At 47.6% G+C, this 25,861-nt stretch overlaps 1 protein-coding gene across 1 annotated transcript in view; it reads right to left on the minus strand.

The window, feature by feature from the left end:
• Positions 1 to 4,156: 4,156 nt before the first annotated feature.
• Positions 4,157 to 25,861, minus strand: part of LOC144158919 (uncharacterized) — an 89,203-nt gene continuing 67,498 nt past the window's right edge. The window contains exon 6 of the mRNA XM_077690108.1: positions 4,157 to 4,348. Coding sequence (XP_077546234.1) covers positions 4,250 to 4,348 — 99 coding nt within the window. The 3' untranslated portion in view covers positions 4,157 to 4,249. The remainder of the gene's footprint in view (positions 4,349 to 25,861) is intronic.

Below are 25,861 nucleotides of genomic sequence, written 5' to 3' on the forward strand. Positions count from 1 at the left end.
GAAGCTGCCGCATCAAGGAGGCGTCGTCCCCCGCCGCTGTCAAGATCGCCAGCGGCTTGCCATAGACAGAAGAGCCCCGAGGAAGCGGTCCCTGCCTGCGGAGTTCGTCGCAGCTTCGGCAGTGCGTGATGATGTCCGCAACGGTTCGCTAACAGCATCTGGAAAGCATCATCATCTATTCCTTTATTTAGGTGCTTAATTTTTTCTGCTTCTGCCATATCTGAATCAACACGGTTGCATACTTCCACAACACCATTGATATAGCTTGTGAAGGTCTCTCCAGGACGTCGCGCTAGTGTGTTGAGAGGCTGGTCACCACGAAGCTTCAGCATTGCGCGACGTCCTAAGACCTCGAAAATACGGTTTTTGAAGGTAGACCAGGTAATCATGGTGGCTGCATTGTTGCGGGACCACAACTCGGCTATGTGGTTCAAATAAAAGTCGACGTTATTATGCTCCATGCGATGCTTCTATCTGTTGTGTGGGCTTAATCGTTCGTACTGCGGCAGCCACTCTTCGATGTCGCTGTCATCCGTTCGATTGAAGCTAGCGGGGACTCGTTGGCGAAGCTCACCAGAACACATGACCGGTGGCAGGAAAGATGGTGCCACGTTTCGGTCGGTGTCACGCTGCATCACGAGCTGCAGCCGTCTGCTTCGTAACTCCAGGACGCGGTATCGAAGCCTTGCGATGCGAAGGTGAGGTCACGCTGGGAGCGAACCCGCCCACTCCACCAAACTGAAGCGTTGTTTATTGGACGACTGACGAGCAGTTAAAGCAGCGAGGAAGCCGAGGTTCATCGTCCCACGCAAGCTCCGTCCAACGCAGCCCTCAACTGACTCGCGCACCAAGCGCTGCTTGTGTCTTGTCGTTTTTGGGCATGTACCGTGGCAAACATCGCATTGTCCGGACATGGGCGACTGGGTCAATTACTCCAATCCCGGTGATAATCAACGCTACAATATATAAGATTAAGGGACAAGAAGAGAGGTAAGTGGGTCAGGGAACAAACGCATGTTAAGGATATATTAGTAGAAACTAAGAAGAAGAAATGTGTGCTGGAAGCGAATGTATTGCGAAGGCAAGATAACCGTTCATTAAGAGTAACGGAGTGGATCGCTAGAAAAGGCAAGCATGGCAGGGGACGGCAGAAATGAGATAGGCAGGTGAGATCACGAAGTTAGCGGGTGTAAATTGGTTGCAGTAAGCACAGGACTGGGATAACTGGAGATCTATTGGTAGAGGCCTTTTGCCATGCAGAGTGCGTAGACCGGCTGATGATGACGATGATGATTTACATATACATATAGTCGAGGAGGAAACTTTCCAATGGCCCAGAAGAGATATCAAAAAGTGGTGACAGGCGCAAGTCTAAAAAAATCAAGCACAAATTGTTTACGGACGTTTCGACTGGAGGACAAATGAGGTTCTTTTGTCCGGGCAGCTTTTCATGCCCTCTTTGCTCCAGTCGCTTTCACCAAGGGCTTCAACAGCGCAAAGTATGTCACTGGCGTCACGATGGAGGTGGTAGGCCTGTATAGCCGCAGGTGTACCGGGTATAAATCCTTAAACGGAAGGGCCGGCATTGTTCTTCTCTGTGCTGGATTCCACCGAAACCACTGCAGGCTCGGTATGCGGTGTGGTGATGCACTGTGCAGCAGAAAGAAACCAAAGGAAAAAAGGCCTGGGCCATGTTGATATCCCGACGTTGTGTCGCTGCAGACCTTAGATACCACTTCACCCCCGGCGAGTTGCGTCGGGGCACCTCCTCAGAGAGAAAGGAAGGGTCTTGTTTGCGCCTCCGAGACACAACTTTTCTTCAGTAATTTTTAGAAAAATTATTTTCTTTTCTACTTGGGTTCGCTCCCTGGCAGTTGGTGCGTGTGAAGGTTTGAAAATCATTTTTCAGTCGCCACATTTTTGGAGGGCACTTGGCCCAGGTTAGTCTGCCGCGAGGAAAGTGTGCTATGACGCGTGCTTGAAAACGCCCCAAGGGATAGTTATGTAGGATTGTGTTTTGTTGCGCTGCCTAGAATTTCAAAGTGTGTTGATCCGGGTCACTGATGTCACATCTACTGATTTCCATAACTGTCGACCAGATGGCTTCAGTCATGTTCATTCGAATCCAATGGGAGATCGCGCACTGAAAGCCGTTAAGGCTGTGGCTTGTAACGACCTTGATGTGCACATGAACGCAGCGGGTTTCCACGACCGGCTAAGTGGTTGTGTGGTAATGAATTCAAAAATGAGTTGTGCGGTTCGGAGATTTTCAGCTGTTGTGGATCAGACAATTTATGTATCAAGAAACACAGACTGTGCAACAGCGGCTTCGGATGTATCAGCGGGAGGTGTCCGAAACATGAGTACTTACCGGTCTTTTTGAAAGCGAATACAGGCAGTGGATTGACAAAAAATTTGTGGCGGCCCCTTTTGAAAGACCGATTATTTGTGCTGGGTGGTTATTTGCATAGGAACGTCAAAAGCAAGAAAGGGGTCATGCGCAGTCTGCCAGCTTTGCCATGAGGCCAGTAAGATGACGGAACCAGGTAGATGGACAGGGAGCCCATCTAACGGAACTTGACCCAGAGGCTGTCGCCCACAGTTCGCGATTTTAAAGGCGATAGTCCTGCTTGGCCTACTTAAACGCAGAAATTGTGGTCTGTCTGGATGTGTGTCTGCCTGTCTCTGACTCAATGCAGCCACCCGGCCTAAGTGAAATACAATCAGCGCAATAGTCTTGTGTACTCACAGCTAAATCTAAACGTCTGAGTCCGGTATCAGCGTTCATACTTGTCAACATTCTTGAGCGATAATAAGACATTACGCAAATATAAGGCATAATTCAACGCATAAGTGATATTTTCAGTACTCATTCAATGAAAAAAATTCAGGGATGCTTGGTTTTTCCGATAGCAAATGAAATACTACATCAACGGCAGAAAACCGTCGCCTGCTGTTGCCAGCGCTACCTCCTGGCGGCATTTCAAAAACCGAACGGACAAGCAACGAAAGGTTCCAGTAGATGCGACTACGTTTCGCTTGTAACGCTCGGTGGTAGGGCATCATGATTCTATACATTTTGCAGTAGGAGGGCTCAATTCACTGGCGTCCACGCCGAACGGCAGCGCTGGCACCGAGAAACCCGACTAGGAGCAATGATACGCGGTAAATTTCAATTGACATGAGCAAACCTCTAGCGTGTTATCTTGGGAGGAACGAGGCGAGAAAGGAACAGCCTGAGATGTGAGCGGGAAAGAGAATGCAGGACTTTACTTTGCAAGGGCGCCAGTCGACTATTGTCTTTCGGGGACATTTGCAACGAAAGGAGCAGATACACGGCCATTTTTATTCCTTCTTTTAACACATAGCCATTTTTGGTAACAGCCCTGTAATGATGACAGCTCCGATAGACCCCGTTGGGACGACGACCCTCCTGCCTTCTCCTGGTTTTGTTGTCCCCCTCCTTGGGCGGAAGGGATGGGCAGCCTCCGCAGACGCCAGCGAGTCGCAACCCTTTGTAGGCACCTTACCGGTGGCTTTTTACGCGGCGTCGGGGAAGGCTTTCCTGTCCTCCTGACCTTCGGGGACGGACAGGGGGGGAGCGGAGGTCAAAACCCTTATTGGCATGTGCGCTACGGTGGGGAGGCGGCTTTGCTTGCACCCTGCTCGCGCATGCTTCAACTAGTTTGTTCGGAGCTGCGGCCCAGAGCGGTCGCATCAAGACTTGCTCCCGTGGCGGTTTGTGGGCGCCAGAGCCCCACGAATTCCTCGCCAACCGCGCGACGGTTCGGCACCTTTTTGGGCCCCCGGGCCCCCAGCAGGGATCGTGCCGCGATACCCCCCTTTGTGCGCTGCGGCGCCTTTTAATTGTAATTCAGTTTTTGTTTTGTTTTGTGCTATGTTTCGTCGTCTCCTGTAAATAAGTGTAAATAGACTTCTTTTTCTTCATCGTCTACTTGCCTCGTCTCGTCATCGGGTCCTTCACCACCCTCCACGACGACAACACTCACCTTCTTCAACGAACCTAACTTTACTAGCCCATGTCTAGTTGCTCGGAGCCTGTGGTGTCACCACTTACACTGACCATTACTGTTCAAGCTATCCATTGAAATCGGTTTGTATTCCATGCTCACGACACCGAAAACAATCAAAATACTACTGTTTTACATGATTTATAAAACAAATTAGCCTGGAATACAGTGGAACATGTAAAAACGATTTTCTGTTGTACATCGCGTCAATCTTGCGTTCATGTCGCTAGTTGCTCATACATTCCCATCACGTACTTTCCGTCTTTGATTGTGCCATCATGATCGTAAAACGCAAAAAATGAATTATAATAGGGAAACTGAAAAATATGAAAATAAATAGCAATGAGGCCTAACAGTTTCACAGTGATAAACACCGATGATATAACTTTGAATGTTCGAACACAAGAAAGCATATTTATTCAGTATCATGTATCAGGTATTCATCATGAATCAGGTATCAATTACAGGTGTAAATTGGCTTCAGAGTCTTCTTCAGCCGCTTCCAGACAATGTCTCCACTGTAAAAAGTCTACCATCAAATTTAAATAGGCATACTAGTGCCCATAAATACCCACACAGCCAAATTACAGATCACACTAAGTATATTATATATACAAATAGAAGCGGTTGTACCCGGCGGTGCCCGGGTGGGCCAGTATATTATTGACAGTAATGGGCAAAACGCGTGTCCATTTATTTGTTAATTGCAATATCTGGCTACTTTATTGTGAAGTGGTGCACACTCAGGAGCTCCTGCGGTCAATACATGGGCTCTAACCACAGGCGCGTCGTGGTAATGTGAAACGACTGGCACTCGTGTTTTGCTGCAACTCTCGCTAAGCAACATGCACCAAGATGGCGCACTCAAGCGAGTGAGTCAGTGAGTGAAAAACGTTTTATTGAGCTGGCGAAGTGGGAGTGGTTCCAAATTTCAGAAACCCATGTGATGAGCGGGCAGACTTCGCTGTGGAGGAAGAGGTGCCTGGACATCCAGATCGCTGTTAGTTGCCAGGTTATCCCACAGCTCATGGGTGGGGAGAGTGAATGGAAGAAGAGGGAGGTTGTTTTGCTTGCAATCCTAACATGATATGAGGAAGAGTGCCAGGTAGTAAACACAATTAGAATTCGGCAGGAAATTGCGCTGACAACACACGATGGAGGCCGACTGGGAGACGGGTATTCTTCTCATGGGAAGGGCTATCTCAGCAGATATAAACAATGCTCATCGGTACAGTTTTATGATAAATAATATGGGCTCGCTATGGCAGGCGCGGGGTAGCAGGAAGTCCCAGCAGATTGCGAGCGCTAACCTTTTCACTTTTTACCCACCCGTCTCATCTTTTAGATTTATGATGAATTGCAGGGCTCCTACGGAAGGTGCGTGGTTGCAGAAGGTACCTAGAAAAGCCAAGCGCTATGTGAACACGTGAAAATTCAAGTGAATTTCACGTCCAGATGTGTGTAAATTTAAAAAACCTCGCTTGCCTTTTTATCCGCATGTTGTGACAAAATCCTGAAATTAATGTTTGGGCAATTGGATGGGCAGCATTTGCAATCAAAAATGAATGGGATATATCAACTGGCTGTGTGGGTATTGACGAATATGTAAAAACACCGTGTTTTCCCTAAATTCGGCTTGCCTCTATTGGGTGAGTGTCATAGACAAAAATGACACCATTTTCCCGCGAGGTAACCCTGAGTTGATGCGAAGCATCTTGAAGGTTCCGAAACGTTCACGAGATTGGGTATGCAAATAACGGAAAACGACGGAACACCAGACGGCGCAGCGTCACTCAACCGAAGCCGCAACTGAGGGAGCGGCACGCGGACCGGGTTTATTATATAGAGCAGATAGAGTGAAGAAGAGGAGATGAGAGAGGAGACGCGCATGCGCACTTATCGCGCAGCTGCGGTGATGAGTAGCGCGCGCGCTATCGTACAGCTGGCGTGGAGAGAGTGAGAGGAGAAGCGCGCGTGCTATCGCACAGCTGGTAGGGAGAGAGGGATAGGTGCGGACGGACGACGGACGGACGACAGAGCCGGGAGCAAGAGATGCTTTGCATCTAAAATGTTGTGGAACAGTGTTTAGATACCTGAGTAAGTTACCTAAATTAACAAAAACCAGTTCAATATCTCAAATGGCGTGCGATAAAAAAATAATGTCTCAGAAACAATTTTACCGCTTTTCACTCTCAGTGGAATTTTTAAATTTTCAGCAATAGTGACCTCCAACACCGTAATCACAATGTGCTCATGAAATCTGAAGCCGTTTGAAAGAGACGTTTGGCTAGGCGTGGACATCACCTATTAGGCATTTTTGGATAGTCAGCCGTGTCATTTGTGAAAAAAACAATTTGGCCCCTTTAGCGGCGTCGCAGGGTTAAATCCTTAATAACAGTTCTCGGCATTTGTATAAGTAACATATCCCAGCCAAAAGGAGTTGAATAAATGAATCAGTGAAAGATTTCTTTGAGAATCTTTTAGCAACACCAATTTTTTTTCGGAATGCGGGATTACCTCGATAGTGTTGGTTAGGGCGAAATGCAAAAACTAGTTTTTAGAGGCTCTTGAAGTTGATCAGCAAAAAAAACGCTTGAAACTGTGAACGGGTGAAGGAGGTAATTACGAATGTAGGCAAGCACAATTTCCCCCTTTCCCTCGGTCAGAAATACAAAATTGTCGCCTTTGCTGCATACCAAGCCCCTTTACACTTTTTTGTTTCATTCGCCGTACCGAACACCTGTCGGCCACCATACGTTACCCTGCCTCTCTTTTTTCATGTCTGTCTGTCTTTGCTATCGCGGAATCGCATCTTTCTTCTCAGTACGACTCCGCTCCTGCATCCCACTCCAGTTCAGAGGTGGGGGTGTTTACGGTAGTTGGCAGCAACTCTGGGGAGTAGATTTGTTACCACGAAGGCGGTATTCGCGTGGAAGTTTCCCCACAGCTCCCCTTCTTGGACAGTTTAGTTAACTCTAAAATCCCTTATTCCCCACTTCTTTCCTTGCCTCCATTCTGCTGTGACAGGCTTTGGTCACGGAAAATGCTTGACCCTTACAAAAATGCTTGATCCTTACACAGAAAATCCTTGAGCCTTAATGATGACCGATTTTATGGTAACTTGGTATACCTGGCTTCCACTAGTATATATTTCTTGTAATTGATTGCGTTGCTGGCGCGTGTGCCCCTAGGAATATTCTGAACTTGTGAACTGCCCCGCAATTGCTCATGCAGCTGGTCACTGGTATTTTCAGAAATTGATGGGTCACCAGCCAGCTCCGTTTTGTACGTGTTGTTCTTGTGAGTCAGCTTACTTCGCGTTTTTTGTGTTGAGACGTTCGCTGTACCATTCGTTTATTCCAACAATCTGTACGTGAAGCGTCTCTCTTTCACCACCGCCCTCCTTTTTTAATGGAATAAGTTGGTTATTGCTTTGCTTTTAAGAAATAAATTTGTTGCCCGTGCCCGCGGGAGCGCATCTCCTGTTACTATGAAAACGTTGCTTTTTCTTGCTGCTTTTTTTCTGTTTTTTTCTTTTTTTTTCCTAGGGAGAATTGGTGAGGAGCACATCCTCACGAAGAAAAGTCGAAGAAAAGTCGAATCAAAGAAACAGAAATTTTATTCACAAGTATACTGAGAGAACAACTACACGCACAAAAAACCAAAGCAAGACATAGATAAGATCATTAACAAATGTATTCATCGAGGCAAAAATAAAGTATAATGCGGGAAACTATACACAGTCTATCTTTAAAGAAAGTTCAAAGTTCAAATAAACGGAACTGGTACTAAATATACATTTCTATTGCATTTTTGATGGCAACGAAAATGAAATGTAACGCAAATAATCATACACAAAATGTATTCAACAAATAAAAGCATAAGAACGCTAGCATAGAGATTTACCTGGGACAAGAATACTTTGCTTACATTTTGGGGCAACCGTATTTCAGAACTTCGCATGTAATCACAGGACTAGTTTAGACTTTTTATATAGAAATGCATCCGTGTCACGACATAGAACCCAACCAAGTTTGCAGTCAAGGTCTCGCTGTGCTCGCCGCAACCAATATCGGTGAAGGGGAAAACTTTCCCGATACCGAACGTGAAAGATTAACTCGATTTTGGAATCTCGAAATATCTGTCAAATCAAAACTTTTTTCTCTCCGTGCATAATTACCTCCCATAGGCGGTACGCAATTGCCCCCATTTATCTCGAAACGTTTTTTTTTCCTAGGACCACGGATATCTAGAAATCTTGAAAGGGAGGACACAAGGCAAAGTTAGCACAGACAGCTGATAATTTCCCTGTTCGAACACTTAACTCCCACTACTACGTGCCAAACGCGGTCGTGAATGGCAAATTTACGCGAAGCACGCGCTGTGCAAAACCGACCTCCCCGTTACCGGAATGCTGTCTGTCGCTTACATCGTTTTTAAATAGCTACATGTGGACAACGCAGCTGACCTTGCGGACGACGAGGAGCCTCCAGAAGTGCGTACAACAGGAAAACACCAAACATGCAACGTCTGCTTCACAACAAGATAGAAAGTAGCGTCGGCGACCAACAACCGATGTAATGCATTGAGCAGCTTGAGAACGCTTTTTTGGGATGCAGATGCGAACGGAAAAAAGGCGAGGATCATATAAGTTGTTTCTTTTGCAATATTAAAAATTGTTTTCCCCGCGAATTATTTTCCCTTTATTAGGAAAGCACCTATTTGCAGGGAAGCTATAAGGAGCACCAGCTGTTCTTTCAGTGACCTGGTCACAAATTTTTGTCATTCCACATATCTTAAAATTTTCAGACAATTTTATGACTTTGAGTTAACGGGAGCTGTATATAAAGAGCGTTTTCAGAATACGCATCAGGAAATGTGAAAGTATCGTTAGGTGGAAGGTGTCGACAATTTGATGTTGGGTCGTACTAGTTTAAAATTTTCACAAGCGGAATTACAACGTAAGGTGCTTACTCTCTAAATTAGCTGCCCAAAGGCGGGGATTTGATTTCCTGCCACGGCGGCCGCTTTTCTGATGGAAAATTTACACCACCTTCCCGCGAGGAGAACCATGGGGTAGATGCGACGCATCGGGGGTTTCCGAGGCGTTTCCGTTATGTTAGCAAGTACATTGTTGTTGTGTGTGTCCATATTTTACGCAGCATGTTCACCCCCGATGCGTCGCATCTACCCCATGGTTTCCCTCGCGGGAAGATGGCGTAAATTTTATCGGGTGGCCGGTGCTTCTTACGGTTGCGCCGACCATCGCGGTAGCAGGCCTGTTAGACTCCATTCAAATCATCGGTGGTCATCGGAGGATGTCATCGGCGGAGTGGCGGCGGAACGACTGAGCGGAGCGGCGCAGGTACCGCGTTTATATGCAGCGGAATGAGAGGAGCAGCGCATAGCAGCGCATGCGCATGTGTTAACCGAGCGCAAGCTGCGCGCTAACCCGCACCCACGCACAGCTGGCATGGCGACGGAGCGAGCGCCGGCGAGCGCTAACACGCAGATGGCGCTGCGGTGAGAGCGGCGCGGCGAGGTGAATGGGGGAGGGATGCGGACTACGCCGGAAGACGCCGGAGGGACAAGGCGAGTGAAAGAGATGCGTCGCATCTAAAAGAAAAGCGAGAAACGGCCGTGTGTTCAAGATTTCGGTGCAGGCTAGAGATTCCCAGGTGGTCAAAATTAATCCTTAACCCTCCACAACGGCGCCCCTCATCGCCTGTGTAGCGTCGGCGCGTTAAACTTCATAATCGATCAATAAATCAGCTGCCCCGGTGCCAAACACCGAAGCGAGCAGCACAAATCTTGCCGCGCGCAGGCTAGGAGCTGGGGCCGGGAAGCGGCCGCTATTCAGTGGTGTAGGACAGCAGCGCCGCCGCTATACCGGTTTATTTTCTGTGCGAAAGTCGACCCGGCGGAGCAATGGGAGAAGCCACCGCTCGGGCCACTCTAAAACTTCTAGTACACTCTAGTCTCGGCATGCCCCGCGTCGGCGTCCGCACTCACACTGCGCACGCGCAACTCTCCTCCTTAGACCCGCAGCTGCGCGATACTACACTATAAAAAAAAAGTAGTTCGCGGCGCCCGGGTCCGACCTCACGTCTCTCTGGCCGCAACGGGAGGTACGCGGTGATCTTCCCACTACGCTACAAATCCGGGACAGGAGCAAGTGCTACGAACGCGCCTTATGTCCTTGACTTATTCAAACTACGTCAAGAAGCTACTGATACAACGACGGCACGCGAAGCTGAACGTCAACGGAAACGACGAACTGAAAACTTTAGAGGAGGATGTTGAATTTCCCGTGGCAAAGCTCTACCAGCCCCATCCGCAGTGCCTCTGATGCTGATTGTGGCAGGATGCCCCTAGGGATTGGCCAACCAAAGAATCCATCATGAGATAGGTTCGCGTTCAACCACCGTCGTCATCTTCCCGTAGGGGAACCGCCGAAGCAGACGAAGGAGAAGAAAAAGCTGCGAAGAGGAGGGCGTGTACATTGCTCTCAGCCGGTTCACCAATGTCAACAACCTTTACCTCACCAACGCTGACGGAGACTAGCGATTCTACCACAGAGACAACATCGACACGAACATGATGGAGGAGTTTCGGCGCCTCGTGATCCACCGCCTACTCACCGTAACACAACAGTACTTGTGTGCCTTTGCCACCGGTGTGGACCCGGACGCGGAATTCCCTCTGGCGCTAGTAAAAACCAGATCACTCAACATAACGGCAACACACTGCAACCACACGGAACCGCCACGATGCTTCGCATCCTCATCAGGGTTCCCCACGGGAAGATGGTGTAATTTTTTTTCCAGCGGCCGCCACGTAAAAATTAAGTTCTACGTCTCCTGCGGTGGTCGAGGGGCGGCGCTAGTTGACCGTCCACAGAGCACTTGTAAATATAAACCCCGCTGTAAAGTCGAGAGAGAAGCCGCTGCAGGATAGCATATTTGGTCAGTGCACCGCACGCGTTATGCGGAGATGTGGGTTTGACTCCCGCTCCCTGAAAAAACGGCAGATTTTTCTCGACTTTTATTTTCGCTTATTTATCACTGTATCAAACAAACAAGACAAACACACGTCATTCGGCACTATTAAATATTTCGGAAACAGCCGAATAGCACTGGCAATGACGACTGCAACCTTGATATGTATATACATATACACACACACACACACACACACACACATATATATATATATATATATATATAGGGAGTAGTAGAACTTTGAAGATGGTAGAGAACACAAGAGAAGAAAAACTTCGAACAAGGTAAAAGCACGATTGTGGCCTACGTTTCAGCAAAGAGAACTTGCTTTCCTCAGGGCCCTGAGGAAAGCAAGTTCTCTCTGCTGAAACGTAGGCCACAATCGTGCTTTTACCTTGTTCGAAGTTTTTCTTCTCTTGTGTATATATATATATATATATATATATATATATATATATATCAGACAGAAAATAAGGGGGCTACTTTGGCCTCCACTTTCTGGGGTATTTATGTTCAGATGTTTCTGTTTCCTGCGCTTGGGGGTGGTAGCCAGCGCCACTCGGACTATTCAGGGTGAAGGGGACCTTCTTTTTAACCCCCGGGCCGTGACTCGAGCGTCTACGACAAGTCGAGAGTGGTCGACCAGCGTTGATCCCTCTTAAGCTCCCTATGGCACCAAGACTGCCAGATCAGAGGCCCTAGCTATGCATGTAGCGAATCAGAATAGGAAAATGAGGGGCTCGTTGAAAATAAGACAGAAATAAGAATTGGCAGTCAAGAAGACCTCGGAAAGCAAAGGGGAGGATGTAGTTAGTCAAGATAAAGAATTTGGAAAATAAGAAAGTGGAGACGACCAACCCTAATTTCTATATTTCTCTCTCACTCAATATATATATATATATATATATATATATATATATATATATATATATATATATATATATATATTGAGTGAGAGAGAAATATAGAAATAGGGGTTGGTCGTCAAGAATTTCAAGGAAAGCATAGGGGAGAATGCTGTAGGTATTTTATTATCGTTGAAACCAGTAAAGAATTTTTAAAGACATGACGAAAGAGGACACAAAATGCCCGCCGGGTGGGAACCGAACCCGCAATGTCCCGAATACCCCGAGAATACGTCCTATCGACATATTGTAGACGCTCGAGTCACGGCCCGGTAGTAGAAAAGAAGGTCCCCTTCACCCCGAGTAACCCTAGTGGCGCTGGCTACCACCCCGAAGCGCAGGAACCAAATACCTTGACATAAATAGCAGTGGACGGGAGTGGAGGGGAGAAGGGGAAGAAGTGGAGGGGAGAAAAGCCCCACAGGTGGCCTAGTGGCCGTTGCATCAGACAGGTATTCTTTCGGACGTATCAGACGTGTCTTTGTTATGTCGATGATGCACCTTGTTTGATTGGTACTAATTTTGTCCTGCCTTGCTAGCGCCGATCTACATCTGAACCTCAAAAAGGCTATTTCGCTGCACGCCAACTCACCATCCTGGGCCACGTCGTACCTAAGAAGGGGAATATTCCTGGCGCAACTAATTTCGAGCGGTGTCCAAATTCCGAAACCAACCACGATAAAGGAATTTCAATGCTTTATTGGCTTCTGCTCTGACTTTCAACGATTTCTTCGCAACTTTGCTACCAGTATTTCTCCTTTAGCGAAGCTACTCAGCACTGACAGTGATCGTTCTGCGTGGCCGCGATCATGCGACGATGCATTTACGACACTGCGTTCGCTTCTTACATCCCGGCCGCTATGCGATATTTAGACCCATCAGCAACAAGGGAGATCCACGAAGATGCAAGTGGATTGCTTACGGTGTCGTGCTGGCTCAAACGAAGTCAGGTTTTCCGAGTACGTCATGGAATGTGCAATCCGCCCCCTTAGCAACGGCTCAGTCAAACTAGTCAGTTACTTAAAAAAGTAGTTGGTCTTTATTTGGGCTCTCGGGAACCTCCGCCGCCCATTTGACGACGTCACAGCTCATCACACACTTTGTTGGCCTTCTTCTCTGAAAGATCTGTCTGGTCGTCTTCGTGGTTTGGCTCTTGGACTGAAAGTTTACGACACCCATGTCATTTATCGTTCAGGCCGCAAGCACATAATTCCTACGCCCTTTCAGGCTCACCAGTGTCTGGTGACGCTTGTGGCATTTACACCCCTGATGACTTACGTTTTCCTTCCCTTATTGTCATTAATATGCTGGCTGAGCAATGCAGAGATTCGTGGGTCACTTCCTGCTACAGGTGCGTCACTTCAGAGCGAATCGGGAGCCTTGCGCCACCAAGTGTAACACTTCGGTCACGATTACGAGTTGCTCTACCGTCGTAACTATCTCTCCAACTGGTGAAAGTGGTTGCTGGTTATTGCTCGCCACTTGCGCGCCGAGATATACGCTTCTTTACACGCAGATGCAAGTTGCCCTCATGCCCGCGTCCTGAAGACGTACGACCGAATTCGATTACGGTACTATTGGCGTCGCATGTACACCTTCGTGCGCAAGTAAGTGCGCTCGTGTACAGAATGCCATCAGCGCAAGTTGCTGCCATCTCGATTGACAGGCCTGTTCTAGCCCCTACCCTGTCTGGAAAGGCCTTTCGAACGCATCGGCAACGATCTGTATGGCCCACTCCCTATTACGGCCGCTGGAAACCGATGGATTACAGTAGCTGTGTAGCACCTTACCCGGTACTCAGAAACCGCAGCACTACCTGCTACGACAGATCGAGACGCTCCCTCCTTTCTTCTCCCACACTTTGTTCTTCGCGACGGGGCGCAACGGGAACTCTTGAGTGACCGTAGCCGGATGTTTTCATAAGACGCTATTGAGGCCCTACTCACTGAATGCCATATTTTTTACCGAACAAGTACATTCTGTTGTGAGGTAGTTGCTCTTCCGAGGCCTGTGTCAAATCGATATTCCGCGTCACATCCAGTCGTCTGCTTTTCGTCAATCAGGGCTTGCGGAAAACACACACTTTGATACTGAAATTCAATTAACAAAACTGAAAGTTGCGCACGAGGTCCCATTCGCCCACGTGACTCCGTTGCTGCTTTACTTATCGGTGTCCCAATTCAGGTTGCATCAACGAGGTGACAGATGCACGTGGATGTAAACCTACATCCGTGATTAATCATACTGCAATATTAGCCATTGTAGAATTACTCAAGCTTATATGGTCGGCGGACTCCTCTTTTTGCGCACTCAATAATCAAGCTCGACACCTTGAATGCGCCAGTCATCGAGGAGCATGGACCTATGGCAACTTCTACCAGCTCTATGAATTCAGCAGAAGTCCCTTTACTCGTCAGTGGGATAGGTGGCAGTGGCTGCAACAAAATACTGAAATGATCCGCTTTCTTTGCGCAGTTATGTTATCGTAAAAGGAATATTTGTTTTAGGTCATGTGACCGGTCACTGCTGCGGTTTTCTAGCCAATTCTCTTTGCTGATTTGTATGCCCATGCTTTGCATTGTGCATGCCAACTTCTACAGAGCGGATATCTTGAGCTAGTCCTGGGCCCTCCTGAAAAGCTGCTACAATAACGAGGTCAATACACTGACCTCACCAGTCAGTACTCCTGGAATGAATCAACTCGTGTAAGACGCTCTACAGCTAAACAGCAGCTGAAATCTAGTCGCGTCAGCCGAGTTCGCTCTCCCAGTAAGCGATACACAACACTAAGAACACTTGCGTTCAAAAGTTACATTGCTGCCTAAAACTTGGAGTCAACCTAAAGGAAATTATGACTATCTCAAAAATGGTTCCCCGTGGGACAATGTCAGTATTCATGGTTAAGCAGAAGACTCCTGCAACTAAACTGCACATAGATTGCCCGCCCAAGGAACACTGCTAGAGAATGGGTATAAAGAGAGAAGGGTACTCACGCCCCGTTATTTTGAAGATAGTAGAATTTTACATTCCACGGGAATATTATATTACAGGAACGGTAATATTATATTACTAAACGTTTCTCCGCAAGAGTAAGAGCTATTTGCAAATAGATCTGTACATCCTCAGAACCATTTTGTTCAAGTGGTTCATTGATAAGACTTCGCTACGACCTCGCCTTTATAAACAAAACTTGTTACACATATGGTTAAGCCTATAAAGCACTTGTGCGGGATCGCAGTAGTTCAGACAGGCTCCAACCTCGGGTCTCGTATATACACACAACTAATTGTTTCATGGCCGACATGTCTACTCAGTCTGGCTCTTCGAAGTGACTACGAGATAGCTCTTCAAACTTTAGGTCTTATGTCTTAACGCTAGCAATATATCAAACACACTCGTCAGTTTCCCTTCGATAGTTTCTTCATATGCACCTCACACGATTGGTATCACTGAAACCTATAGCACGATGGAGTTTACAACTCAGAATTTACTCCCCCTGCCTATGTGGGGATTCAGGCAGAAATACAGCACAGTAAATGTGGCGAGCCCTGCGTACTCACGTGCGGGGCAAGGCACGGTTGCCCCTGATGTCGACTGCCGTTTTTAACACACCTACAACTTCTTTTGCGTCGTCAGTAGCGTTTAGCTCCATCTGAGGATTTCCGTAAGGCGGTCAGGTATGATTAGTTCCTCTGTTTATGCAGGCAATTTGTCTTTTTTTCTCCAGAACGATGAGGGCTACCCATCGTTCATTTGAATTTTTCAAAAAACAGGTTGAAGTGTCAGGAGCCCGGTTCGATAGATGTAAAAACAGAGTTCAGCACTTTGGAATGGTCGGGCCAGACCTGACTTTGTTTCATGCCTCTGGGGAAGCCAACCGCAATACGTGGAGGAAGCTGGAAGAGAAACCGAAAGCCCCATGACGGTATCTTCCACTTGTAAGCTCATTATCTTTAAAAGTAACTAAGCGATTAAACCCTGCTTCTGGGGGGCAGTCATTTGCCATTTACATAGCGCGAGTTGCTGGGCCGCCATGCGTGCTCGAGGAAGATACCTATTGGTATTTGGGGATCAGGTATTGCAGCGGGGGGAGTCCGAGTGGGCCGCTGTGAGCGTCAGGCATCGAGAGGTGGTTACGACATGGCCCGAATTTTTCTGGTCCTGCAACTTCTGCTCCCAAAGGTGATGGAAGGAAAGGATGTGGTGTAGATCTGCGGGGAATTACCAGAGAGAATGATAGCGAGTGTCCAGTGTCCCGCAAGCTGGTCAGGGGGTGTAGTACAGAGGTGCTAGGGAGTGGTTTAGTTGTGTTTGCTGTGGTTAAGTGTGTCTCTGTTGCATCCTATGCAAGACTTCTGGGGAGAAGAGTTGTGGGCTGAGTATTATTGGCAGAGTGGGTGGCAATGAATGCAGGGTAATGAACCTCTATTGCATCTTTTCTTCCCTGTAGAAGCTTTGTGTCTAGTACTTGAAATGGCCCCTACCTCGATAACTTCGCCAGTACGGTCATGTATTATCTCACCATCGCTTCTATCTGGTTTCTACAGCTCGTTTCTACTAGCTGCTTTACACAACCGGGTCACATTGTTGGATGTAGGGTTCTTGATGAGAATTCGCAGGCCACTGGAGATACATTGCCGTGAACCAAGCACAACATTTGTTTACTTATTTTTTTCTTTTACCGCCCGGCTGCGCAGGGCTGTGTTTTCTGTGTCCCGAGTGAAGCGCATGCTCCAGACTTTTTTTCTTATGCCGCACGGATTATCTCATTGGAGGAGGATAATGTTTATCCAAACGCTTCTAACGCCACTAGCCTAGAATAGTTTTCGTTTATCGTCAGTTTACTCGATGTTGAAGTTGAAGTTTGTTTGTTTGCGTCATATTATATACAGAGTTCATGCGACAGTGGAAGCGCGAGGACAACCTTGTCTCAAGGACAACTTGAGAAAGCCCCATGCTCCCAAAGGTGGCATCGCAGAGCAGCGACCGAATAGCTCCGCGGAAAAAAAAACAGTCAATACAATTAATACAATTAATACACCAATCAATAAAGTGGTGTTAAAACAATCACTACAGCAGTAATCCATTCACAAAAGTAGAGGTCAGCCAATGGCGTAACACAGTCAAACGTAAAAACGTGGCAAACCAGGTCTAATAACTGAAAATATACCAAGCAATTTACAGAAAATTCACATTACACGGCACTAGATTAAGCCATGTTAAGCTGAAGGTTCTGGCTATAAAGCCAATTAAGTAACCTTGGCAGACTGTTTTCAATCATTCGTTGTTCGTATGTAGTTTTATATGTTCTAACTCGCCACGATTCGTTATGTCGAGTTCTGTAAATAGGGGCAGTTCATTTCAAATTGGCCAAGGTTGCCAAAAAATCATATTCAATATTAATATTCTGTTTGAGTGTTCTACAAATCCGCTATTTATATAGCTTTGCCACTCGTATTACACATTATTTAGTGAACAGCTCTTGAGTGTCTATGGTGGCTGGCACGTTTTCTACGATTCTTAAAAACCTTTTTTGCAGCAGCAAAATTTTCAGAAGGTTTGCTTGAGTTTTAGACCCCCAAACTCAACGGCCATAATGAATTCTTGAGGTGTATATACTATTATAAATCAGCATCATGATCTTGTGCGGCAATATAAAGCGGTGACGCTACACGAGTCCCATTATCTGGGATAACGTAGCGGCAACCGTGTCTATGTGCACGTCCCAGGAAAGATTATCTTGGAAGACATCACCTAGAATCTCAAACGCAGGTACGAGTTCAATGGCATGCAGTTTGACAGCTTTTTGATTGTTTTGCAGTTTGACAACCTTTTTTGACAGGCCATTGAATTTATCCAGAGTAAGGTTCGTTGCGTGAACGAGCTCATTTCGTGGTTTAGCGGTTAAAAATATGCTTGTATCATTTGCATATATAATACATTTAGTGTCGGAGCTTATAGTTATGATGTCCTTTATCAATATAATAATAAAGAAGGAGCCTAAAACACTACCTTGCAGTACGGCACTAGTTACTGGCAAAGGATCACAAAGGCAAGTATCTATGGTTACTATTTGTGTACGGTGTTGCAAGTATGAAGCGATAAGAGAGGCTGCATTCCCTCAAAACCATTGGGCTGAAGTTTCTGTACCAAGAGTTTATGGTTGAGATGGCCGAATGTCTTTTTAAAATAAACAAACACCCCTAGTACTAGCTGTCTCTTTCTAGTGCTAGCAGGGTAAATTCGTTTTGCGCCAATGAAGCAAACTATTTTGCACACCCTTTACAGAAGCCATAGATAGAGTTAGGAGTTTATTTTTGCTCAAATTCTGTAAATCTGATCAGAACGAACTTTTCTAAAACGTCTGTTATAACAGGCAGTATGGAGACCGGGCGGCAGTTATTCATGACATTTTTATCTACTTCCTTATGAAGTACAGTAATACCAGCGACTTGCATTTCATTTGGAAAAGTTGCTTGGTGTAGACAAAGGTTAAAAATGTAGGTTAGGATTGGCGCAAGAGGATATGAAACAAACTTGGCTTTATTTGCATTAATATACTTAGCGGTACTGTTGTTGAGACTATATAATGCAGTTTACTTCGTGTTCATTTACAGGTTTCAGAAATATGCTGCTCTCATTGTATTTTAAACTCGATAAATTATTGACGACATATGCATTACTAGTGATGGTAATAAATTGATCATTGAAACAGTCAGCAAGTTCTTCCCTTAATTGCTCGAAGTTTCTTATTTGAAGGCTGTTGATTTTTCATGAGGAAAACTTTAATATACACTTTATTCTACTCCAAAGCACATCAGGATGCCCTCTAGCTGAGGTAAACATATTTCCATAACAACCGCGTCTAGCCTTTTTAAGATCTTTGTCTAGACGATTACGAACCTTTTTGTATTCGCGAAAAATTCCCGTTTCCTAGCAACATATAAACTCCTTATATAATTTATTCTTTTTTCTTATCCTTTTTAGAAGTTTTTCGTTAACCCACGGTTTACGTACATGTTTGGTCTGCTCGATGATTTGAAAAGGAAATGAAGATTCACATATTTTCTTTAAAATGGACATGAACACCTGATAAGAACCATTTCCATTAGTACGTTTATACACACTCTCCTAAGACGCAAGGGTGACATTATTACGAAAAACTCATAACTGGTGTTCTGGGATTCTCTGTGTGATGACGGTCGGTTGCTGCACTATATTGTCAATGTTTAGTTTGAAGGAAATAAATATAGGAAGGTGATCGCCGAGATCATTAGCAAACACTCCTGCCTTCACTTCCTCGGAAGATTTATCAGCTAGAAACCGTCAATTAAAGATGCTGAGTGTTCTGTAACTCTTGTAGGTAAATATTTAAAGTTATTTAGCCGATATACATTTAATAATATATCGAATGTATTTCTAGTTGAATCATTCTTCAACATATTATTATTAATGTGTCCACTTCAAATAAAATTATAGCAGTTTTCAGTGACCACAGCAAGCATCTCTATTTGCACCAAGAAAAGAGTCACGGAACCAACAGGGGGCCGGTAGCAAACTGTAAATATTGCGTTTTGCATCTTAACTGACAACAGCTCAAAGTCACCAGAAATCATTGAACATTGAGGCAGTAATTCCGCCTGATAGCACTTTTTAGCCAAGATATATATAGGCCACCACCTCTGGAATTAGTGCGATTAACAGAAAAGGTGCTGTATGACTGTAGGGGAAGAACAGTTTCGGCAACACAAGGCCATGTTTCTCTTAACAGCATGGCATCGAGAGAGGGCTCTACCTGACCAAAGAACAGCGTGAGGTTTGATTCTTTAATTTTGTAGTGACCTTGCATTAAAACGAAATGCGTTAAAGGATCTGTACAAGTGTTTGCCAATACAGCCCTTCAAATCATTGGGAAGTACATAATGTGCATTATTTTTACTATCCATGGTAGTTGGAATAGAACGCAACTATGCACCGGAGCAGTGACGTCACTTTCGACGGTACGAGAAACACCCGCTCCGAAACGTAAATGCCCGTAGAGCAGACGCTGCGGGAAACGATTCGCCGACATTCGCCGGCGCACGTCACTTTGTTGAGTGCTGCTTCGCCACCTGCGTATTTTTTAGTTGTTAGGGAAGCAAAATTTCGCTCCAATAAACTCTGTTTTTCTTCAAGACAACTGCACCACCTCTCGCTTCGTGACATCTGGTAGGTGCTGGCTCCATGCACTCTAACTCATCTGCAAGTCGCCAAGCAAGCCCCACTCGTACAAGCCGACGACAGCGAGGCCTCCCTTCCGAGCTCGGTCCACTAACGGATGAACTGAAGAAGAAAGACGTCGCGACCAGCAGCATGGTTAACTACGCCCATCCTCCCGTCGTTCGGCAGAAGCCTCAGGAGCCCCCATCAATCCGATGATCTCCTGGTAAAGACCCGGAAGAGCGACTGGAGAAGCTGGAGTGCGTCGGATGTTTCAACCGATGGGATAATGAAGAAACTTTGAGGCAAGTGTTTTTCTACCTTGGAGACTTGCTTCGAGTCCAGTTTGAAAATAACGAGAGCTCACTAACATCATGGAGCACCTTGAAAACGGAATTTAAAAACCGTTCACATCTGTCGTTCTTAAAAAACGAGCTAAGCTATTGTTGCAGACGCGAATCCAACACCCCAACGATGGTGTTGCAGTGTTCGTTGAGGAGATTAAGATGCTGTTCCGACGAGCTGACCCCAAAATGACTGCAGAGAAGAAGCTGAGCTTTCTGATGCGGGGCGTTAAACAAGAGCTCTTTGCTGAACTAATTGGCAACCCCCCAAAAACCGCAGCTGAGTTCGTGACCGAGGCTTCCTTGGACACGCGTTTGAGGCAGTACGATCGACCTCCCAACGTCTTTGTAGTGAGAGAGGATCAGCGTCTGGCTTCCAATACGGTGATATAGTCGATTAGCGAGGCAGGAAGCACCTCCGAGCCACCTCTTCCTCTTCCCCTACTGTTGCCCCCTGCCTGCGCATCTTTATTTCTTAACATACTCCCGCCGCCGCCAAGTTGGTTGGGAGCTAGCTGGCAGCTGCACGAGAAGTGGCGAAGTCCGGGCCTCACTACGACCAGTTGTTCGACTTCCGGCGGCCCAGAATTCCACAGTAGCGATGCTTGTAGGCTGGCTGGGAGATTCAGTGGAGCATTTGGCTGGATGTCTCGGTGCCGTCGATCTCTGTAGAGGGCGTTGTCAATCGAGCGAGGCAGTACAAGTCCAATGTTCATATGGTCACTCGGGAAGAGAAACCATGCTCCAGGTTTTCGACCAGAAGGCAGCCGCCGGGATCGAATGGGAACAGCTGATGCGGACGGTCAAATTTGCAGAGATCATGCGGCGAGCGTAATGGCATTGTCGCTGCGTCCATGTTTGATACTGCTTCTGGGAAGCAATCGGTGGGTTCCAGCAGCATATCCGGTTTCTCTGCGAACAATGGGACTTCCCTCTCGTCGGACCCATAAGCGGTGTAGAAAGGCGCGTACAGCGTCCACTTGTGGTTGCTGAAGAAGAGGTCGTCACCAACGAAGCATTTGTTCTACTTCGCCACGAGGATGCCTCCCCACCGGGCTTGGACAAGCGCGGCCGAAGCTCGCTTCCGGCATCGAAGCTCGCTCACGGAGAGCCGGAGGAGCAGGCGCTTCGTTATCCTCTGAAGCGAGTCCACCTTCTGCGCGAATCGCGTTTTTGTTGCCGGATGCAACAAAACTTTTTTCCCATCATAGCAAGTTCTGCTGAAATGTTGCAGAAACGAGAGCTGCGCTGCCAATGAAACGGTCGCAACAGGACGGCAGGGACGCCTCCAAAGCGAAAGTCGAATCGGTGATTCCAAGTTCATGGCAGGGCCAGTCAGGCGTGTCCGGAGCGGAAGTCGAGTCATCGATGCGACGGTTGTGGAGGAGCTGTATTGACGTCTTCAAAGTGAGAATTTCGTCTGTGACACCAGGGTACGTCTGGGGCCATTGAGAGAGAGAGAGAAAGCTTTATTTTTGTCTATTATCGCAGTGGTTGAAGTGGCATCCGTCAGCCGCCTCCGTCCAGGCAGCTGCTGGTAGCACTGCGGATGAAGGCCACCAGGTCCCGTTGATCTTTGTGATTGCAGGCGGTAGCCAGCCACTCATTAGTGTGATGTGTTGTGAGTGCTGGGGTGTTAGTGCATTCCCACAATATATGTTCTTGGTTAAGTGTGGCGTTGCAGTGGCTGCACTGGGGGGGGGGGGGTGGGCTGGTGGTGCCATGTCTTAGGCAGTGTAACCATGCCGGAGTTTGTAGTGTGTTTGTGCTTGTCTGAGTAGTGTTTGTTTTTCTCTGACCAACAAAGGATGGGGGCGTGGATACTCCATCCTCTCGTGGAGGTACTGGCTCATTTTGATACGACGTTGGGGGTGAGATTTTTGGGTACATACATGGTCAGTGGGAGCCCGGATGAGTGCTTCACGGGCGAGTTGATTGGCTCGTTCGTTCCCAGCTAATCCCATGTGCCCAGGTGCCCAGTGAATTCTGTCCTGTCCGAATTCCTGTGGCTAAAAGTTGCAGTGCAGATGGAAAGGTGACTCCGCTTGTAAGTAGGTGACATGCCTTCTTGGAGTCCGTGTAAATATTTGTAAGTGTGGTGGGGGTCGTCTTTTGGCCAATTCCGAGTGCTATGTCTAGCATTTCAGCTTCTTCCGGAGTGGTGCAGCTGGTGTGCATTGAGCATTCGTCTTCTTTGACGTTCGTATAGGCTATTCCACACATAGGTCCTCTCTTGGCTGCATCCGTGAATATGAGTTTTTGGTGGGGATCTCTGACAACCAACTTTGAATAAAACGCCGCTCTAATTTGTCGTCGAGATGGATTCCTTTCTTTGTCCATGTGCCGTGGGATGGGTGCCACCTGTATGTGCTTGAGGATGTCTTGCTTAAGGGGGGTTGTAGCGACCTGGGTGGGGCTTGGTTGGTATCCGAGTTCTGTGAGTATAGCTCGTCCCGAGTGAGTGCTGTTTAGCCGTATTAGTTGGTTGGCTGTGACGCTGTGTGGTTCTAATTTCTTCGGTGGTATGGAGAGTCCCTGTGCTGAGAAGTTTCGTTGTGCTGGCGCTGAAGGGAATTCCTAGGACAAGTTTTGTTGCTTTCCTGATTAGTGTATCCAGCCGATTTTGTAATGTTTTGGTGAGGTTTATGTAAGGGGCTTAATATCTGATGCGGGTGGTATGGGGCCACTGAGACGTCTCCAAAGCAGGAGTCTGAGGCTTGGCGGCAAAGCTAGAGTCAAGACAGGGTCGATGAGCTGTCTCCGAGGCGAAAGTCGCGTCAGCGACGCCGAGGTATCGGCAGGGTCCCTGAGATTTCTCCACAACGGCAATCACGGCAACACCATGGTTGGGAGGTCGCTGGAGCCGCTCTCCCGGGCTGAGCCCCTCGGAGTCTTGCTTGCGGTCCTGAAAGGCTGCAGCGCCTCCGTCGTCGTTGTTCTGTTCTTCTACCGCCGCACCAGTCATTTCCCGGACGGGCGGCACGTCAGCCGGGACCATTGTCCGCCGGGCCTCCTTGGGGAGCGAGCAAATAGTCGAGGGTGCGATGCGGGTAGTAAACAGGGCCGCCTGAAGTTGAAGGACAGGGCTTGCGGTAGAATCTTGCGGTAGTATGCTTGCGGCAGATAAGCATACGCGCGTTCGCAGGGCGCAGATAAGCTCGTCGTAATCGATCGCTTCCAAAACGTCAGCATCAAATTCTTCATCCTTCAGGTTCTCCTGAACTTCAGCGTCGAGTTTGTGAAGGCTCACCTGGTCATGCAAGATGAGGTTGAGGACGTATTGTCTGTCAAGGGCCGTTGCTGCCTGGCTCCGCAGCAAGGCGTCGAGGACTGTCATGATCCCGGAGACGGTCGCTCGCAGGACATCTCGGCGAAAACGAAAGACGTCCATGGGACCGGACGATGGAGCAAGACGCTGGGGTTTCGAATACTTGGGCACGAGCCGAAAGGGGCGGCGGCCGAGGGCAAGGCTTACAGAAAAGCAGTACGAATGTATCCGAGACTCACGTGCCTCGGAGCCGCTGCACCGTCGAACGTAGATCCGCTCGTGGTCCGGTTCCCGGGTTTCACGGCACCAGAAAATGTGTAGCGAAAGAGGACCAGCGTCTGGCTTCCGATACGGTGATGGTGATGGAGTCGATTAGCAAGGCAGTAAGCACCTCCGATCCAACTCTTCCTCTTCCCCAACTGTCGCCCCCTGCCTGCGCATGTTTATTTCTGAACAGTGTTTCCGGCAAACGCTATCAACGCGCTGGGATTGGTGGTGAAATGCTTAATAGAAACAATCTGGGTCGTCGTTTGCGAAGGACTGAGGAAACTTTTGGCAGCAACGCTGCAACACCAAGCCTGACCGACGTGATTCGAGAAGTTCAACACGCATTGGGAAATTCTACGCCGTCGGAAGCACCCCTTAAGCCATAAACTACGGCGAAGCTGTTCGTCAACCCCGCCCTGCTCCAGCCAGTAGTCAAAAGGCATCGCCGTACCGCCGCCCAATGTCCCCCCCCCCCGCCCAGGCGAAAACAGACGTCGAGGAAAATAGACGTAAGGCGAACCACCGATAATCGTCCTCTGCGCTACCACTGCAGAGAGGCCTACCACAATTATCGTCGCTGCCCATACGAGAGGCTCGGACTCCGTGGATTCTCCGTCGACGCACCTGGCCCTCTCCCTGTCCAACGACCACGTTTTCAGCTTTTAGCCCTGGTGACGATCCAGAAAATCTTTTCTGGGAAATAAAAGGTGAATTTAATTGAATTGAGATCGAAGAGTATCTATCTCAAACCAGCCGTGGCTCACACCGCTTCCGTCGCCCTACCCACACCAGTCGCCGAACCACCGTAGCAATGCTGACTTCGCACCTGGAAGGTCACTCTGCCCACGCCGGGAAAACTAAAAGCAGCAACTTCTGGAGTTGAAAGTGCATTACTGCGGATAAACGAAAATCATCCAACGACGCACGGACGCACCGAACACCGTGACATGGATCACCGAAGAACGACGGCGTACCACCCCCGAACGGACGGACTAAGGGAACGTCTGAACAAGATTATCGCGGATATGCTGTGTTCGTACATCGACGTTGAACATAAGACTTTGGACGCAGTCCTTCCGTATGTATTTTGCGTACAACACGCCTATCCAGGAAACTAACCACATGACACCGTTCGATCTTGTCTACGGAAGACTGCCGACTACGGTGCTTGACGCCATGCTTCCGTACGTTGAAGAGAAGAACATTAACGGCGACACCCAAGGATACCTTCACCGTGCGGAGGAGGCCCGACAGCTCGCTCGAGTTCGTTCAACGGACCAGTAGCTCGCGAATGCCGGACGCTACAACCTCCGACGCAGAGACGGCGACTACCGCCCAGGGGATCGTGTGTGGGTTTAGACTACCCACCAACGATGTGGACTTAGTGAGAAACTTCTGTGACGGTATTTGAGACCCTACCGGATTTTACAACGTGTTGGTCAACTTACCTTCGATGTGATCACCGATGGTGATTCCGGAACATCATGACGACGCACGCGGCGTAAATTAGTCCACGTGGTTTGCCTAAATCTTTACTACGAAAGATGAGAGACTTAATTTTTTAATACCCTTCTTTAGCCTTAATGCGGTAAATAGCTTCCACATGCTCATCCAAAGGTCCAGTCAGCTCAAGTCGTTGCGCCAACAACCGAAGTGTGTTTCTCAAGTTTTCCTTTGGAAGTTGTGGCACACCATGTATTTCAATGTTCCTTCTTCGCGAATACTCTTCTAAATCTTGTACGGCATACTTTACTTCTTCCAGATGGGATTGCTGATTTACAAGAGGCGTCTACGAAAGGCTTGTTTCCTGTAAACCCTTTAGGTAATCATTATGGCCCTTGATGGT

Source organism: Haemaphysalis longicornis, unplaced genomic scaffold (genome assembly GCF_048455015.1).
Source record: "Haemaphysalis longicornis isolate Haplotype H1 unplaced genomic scaffold, Haemaphysalis longicornis Haplotype H1 scaffold_10, whole genome shotgun sequence".
Classification (NCBI taxonomy): Eukaryota; Metazoa; Arthropoda; class Arachnida; order Ixodida; family Ixodidae; genus Haemaphysalis; species Haemaphysalis longicornis.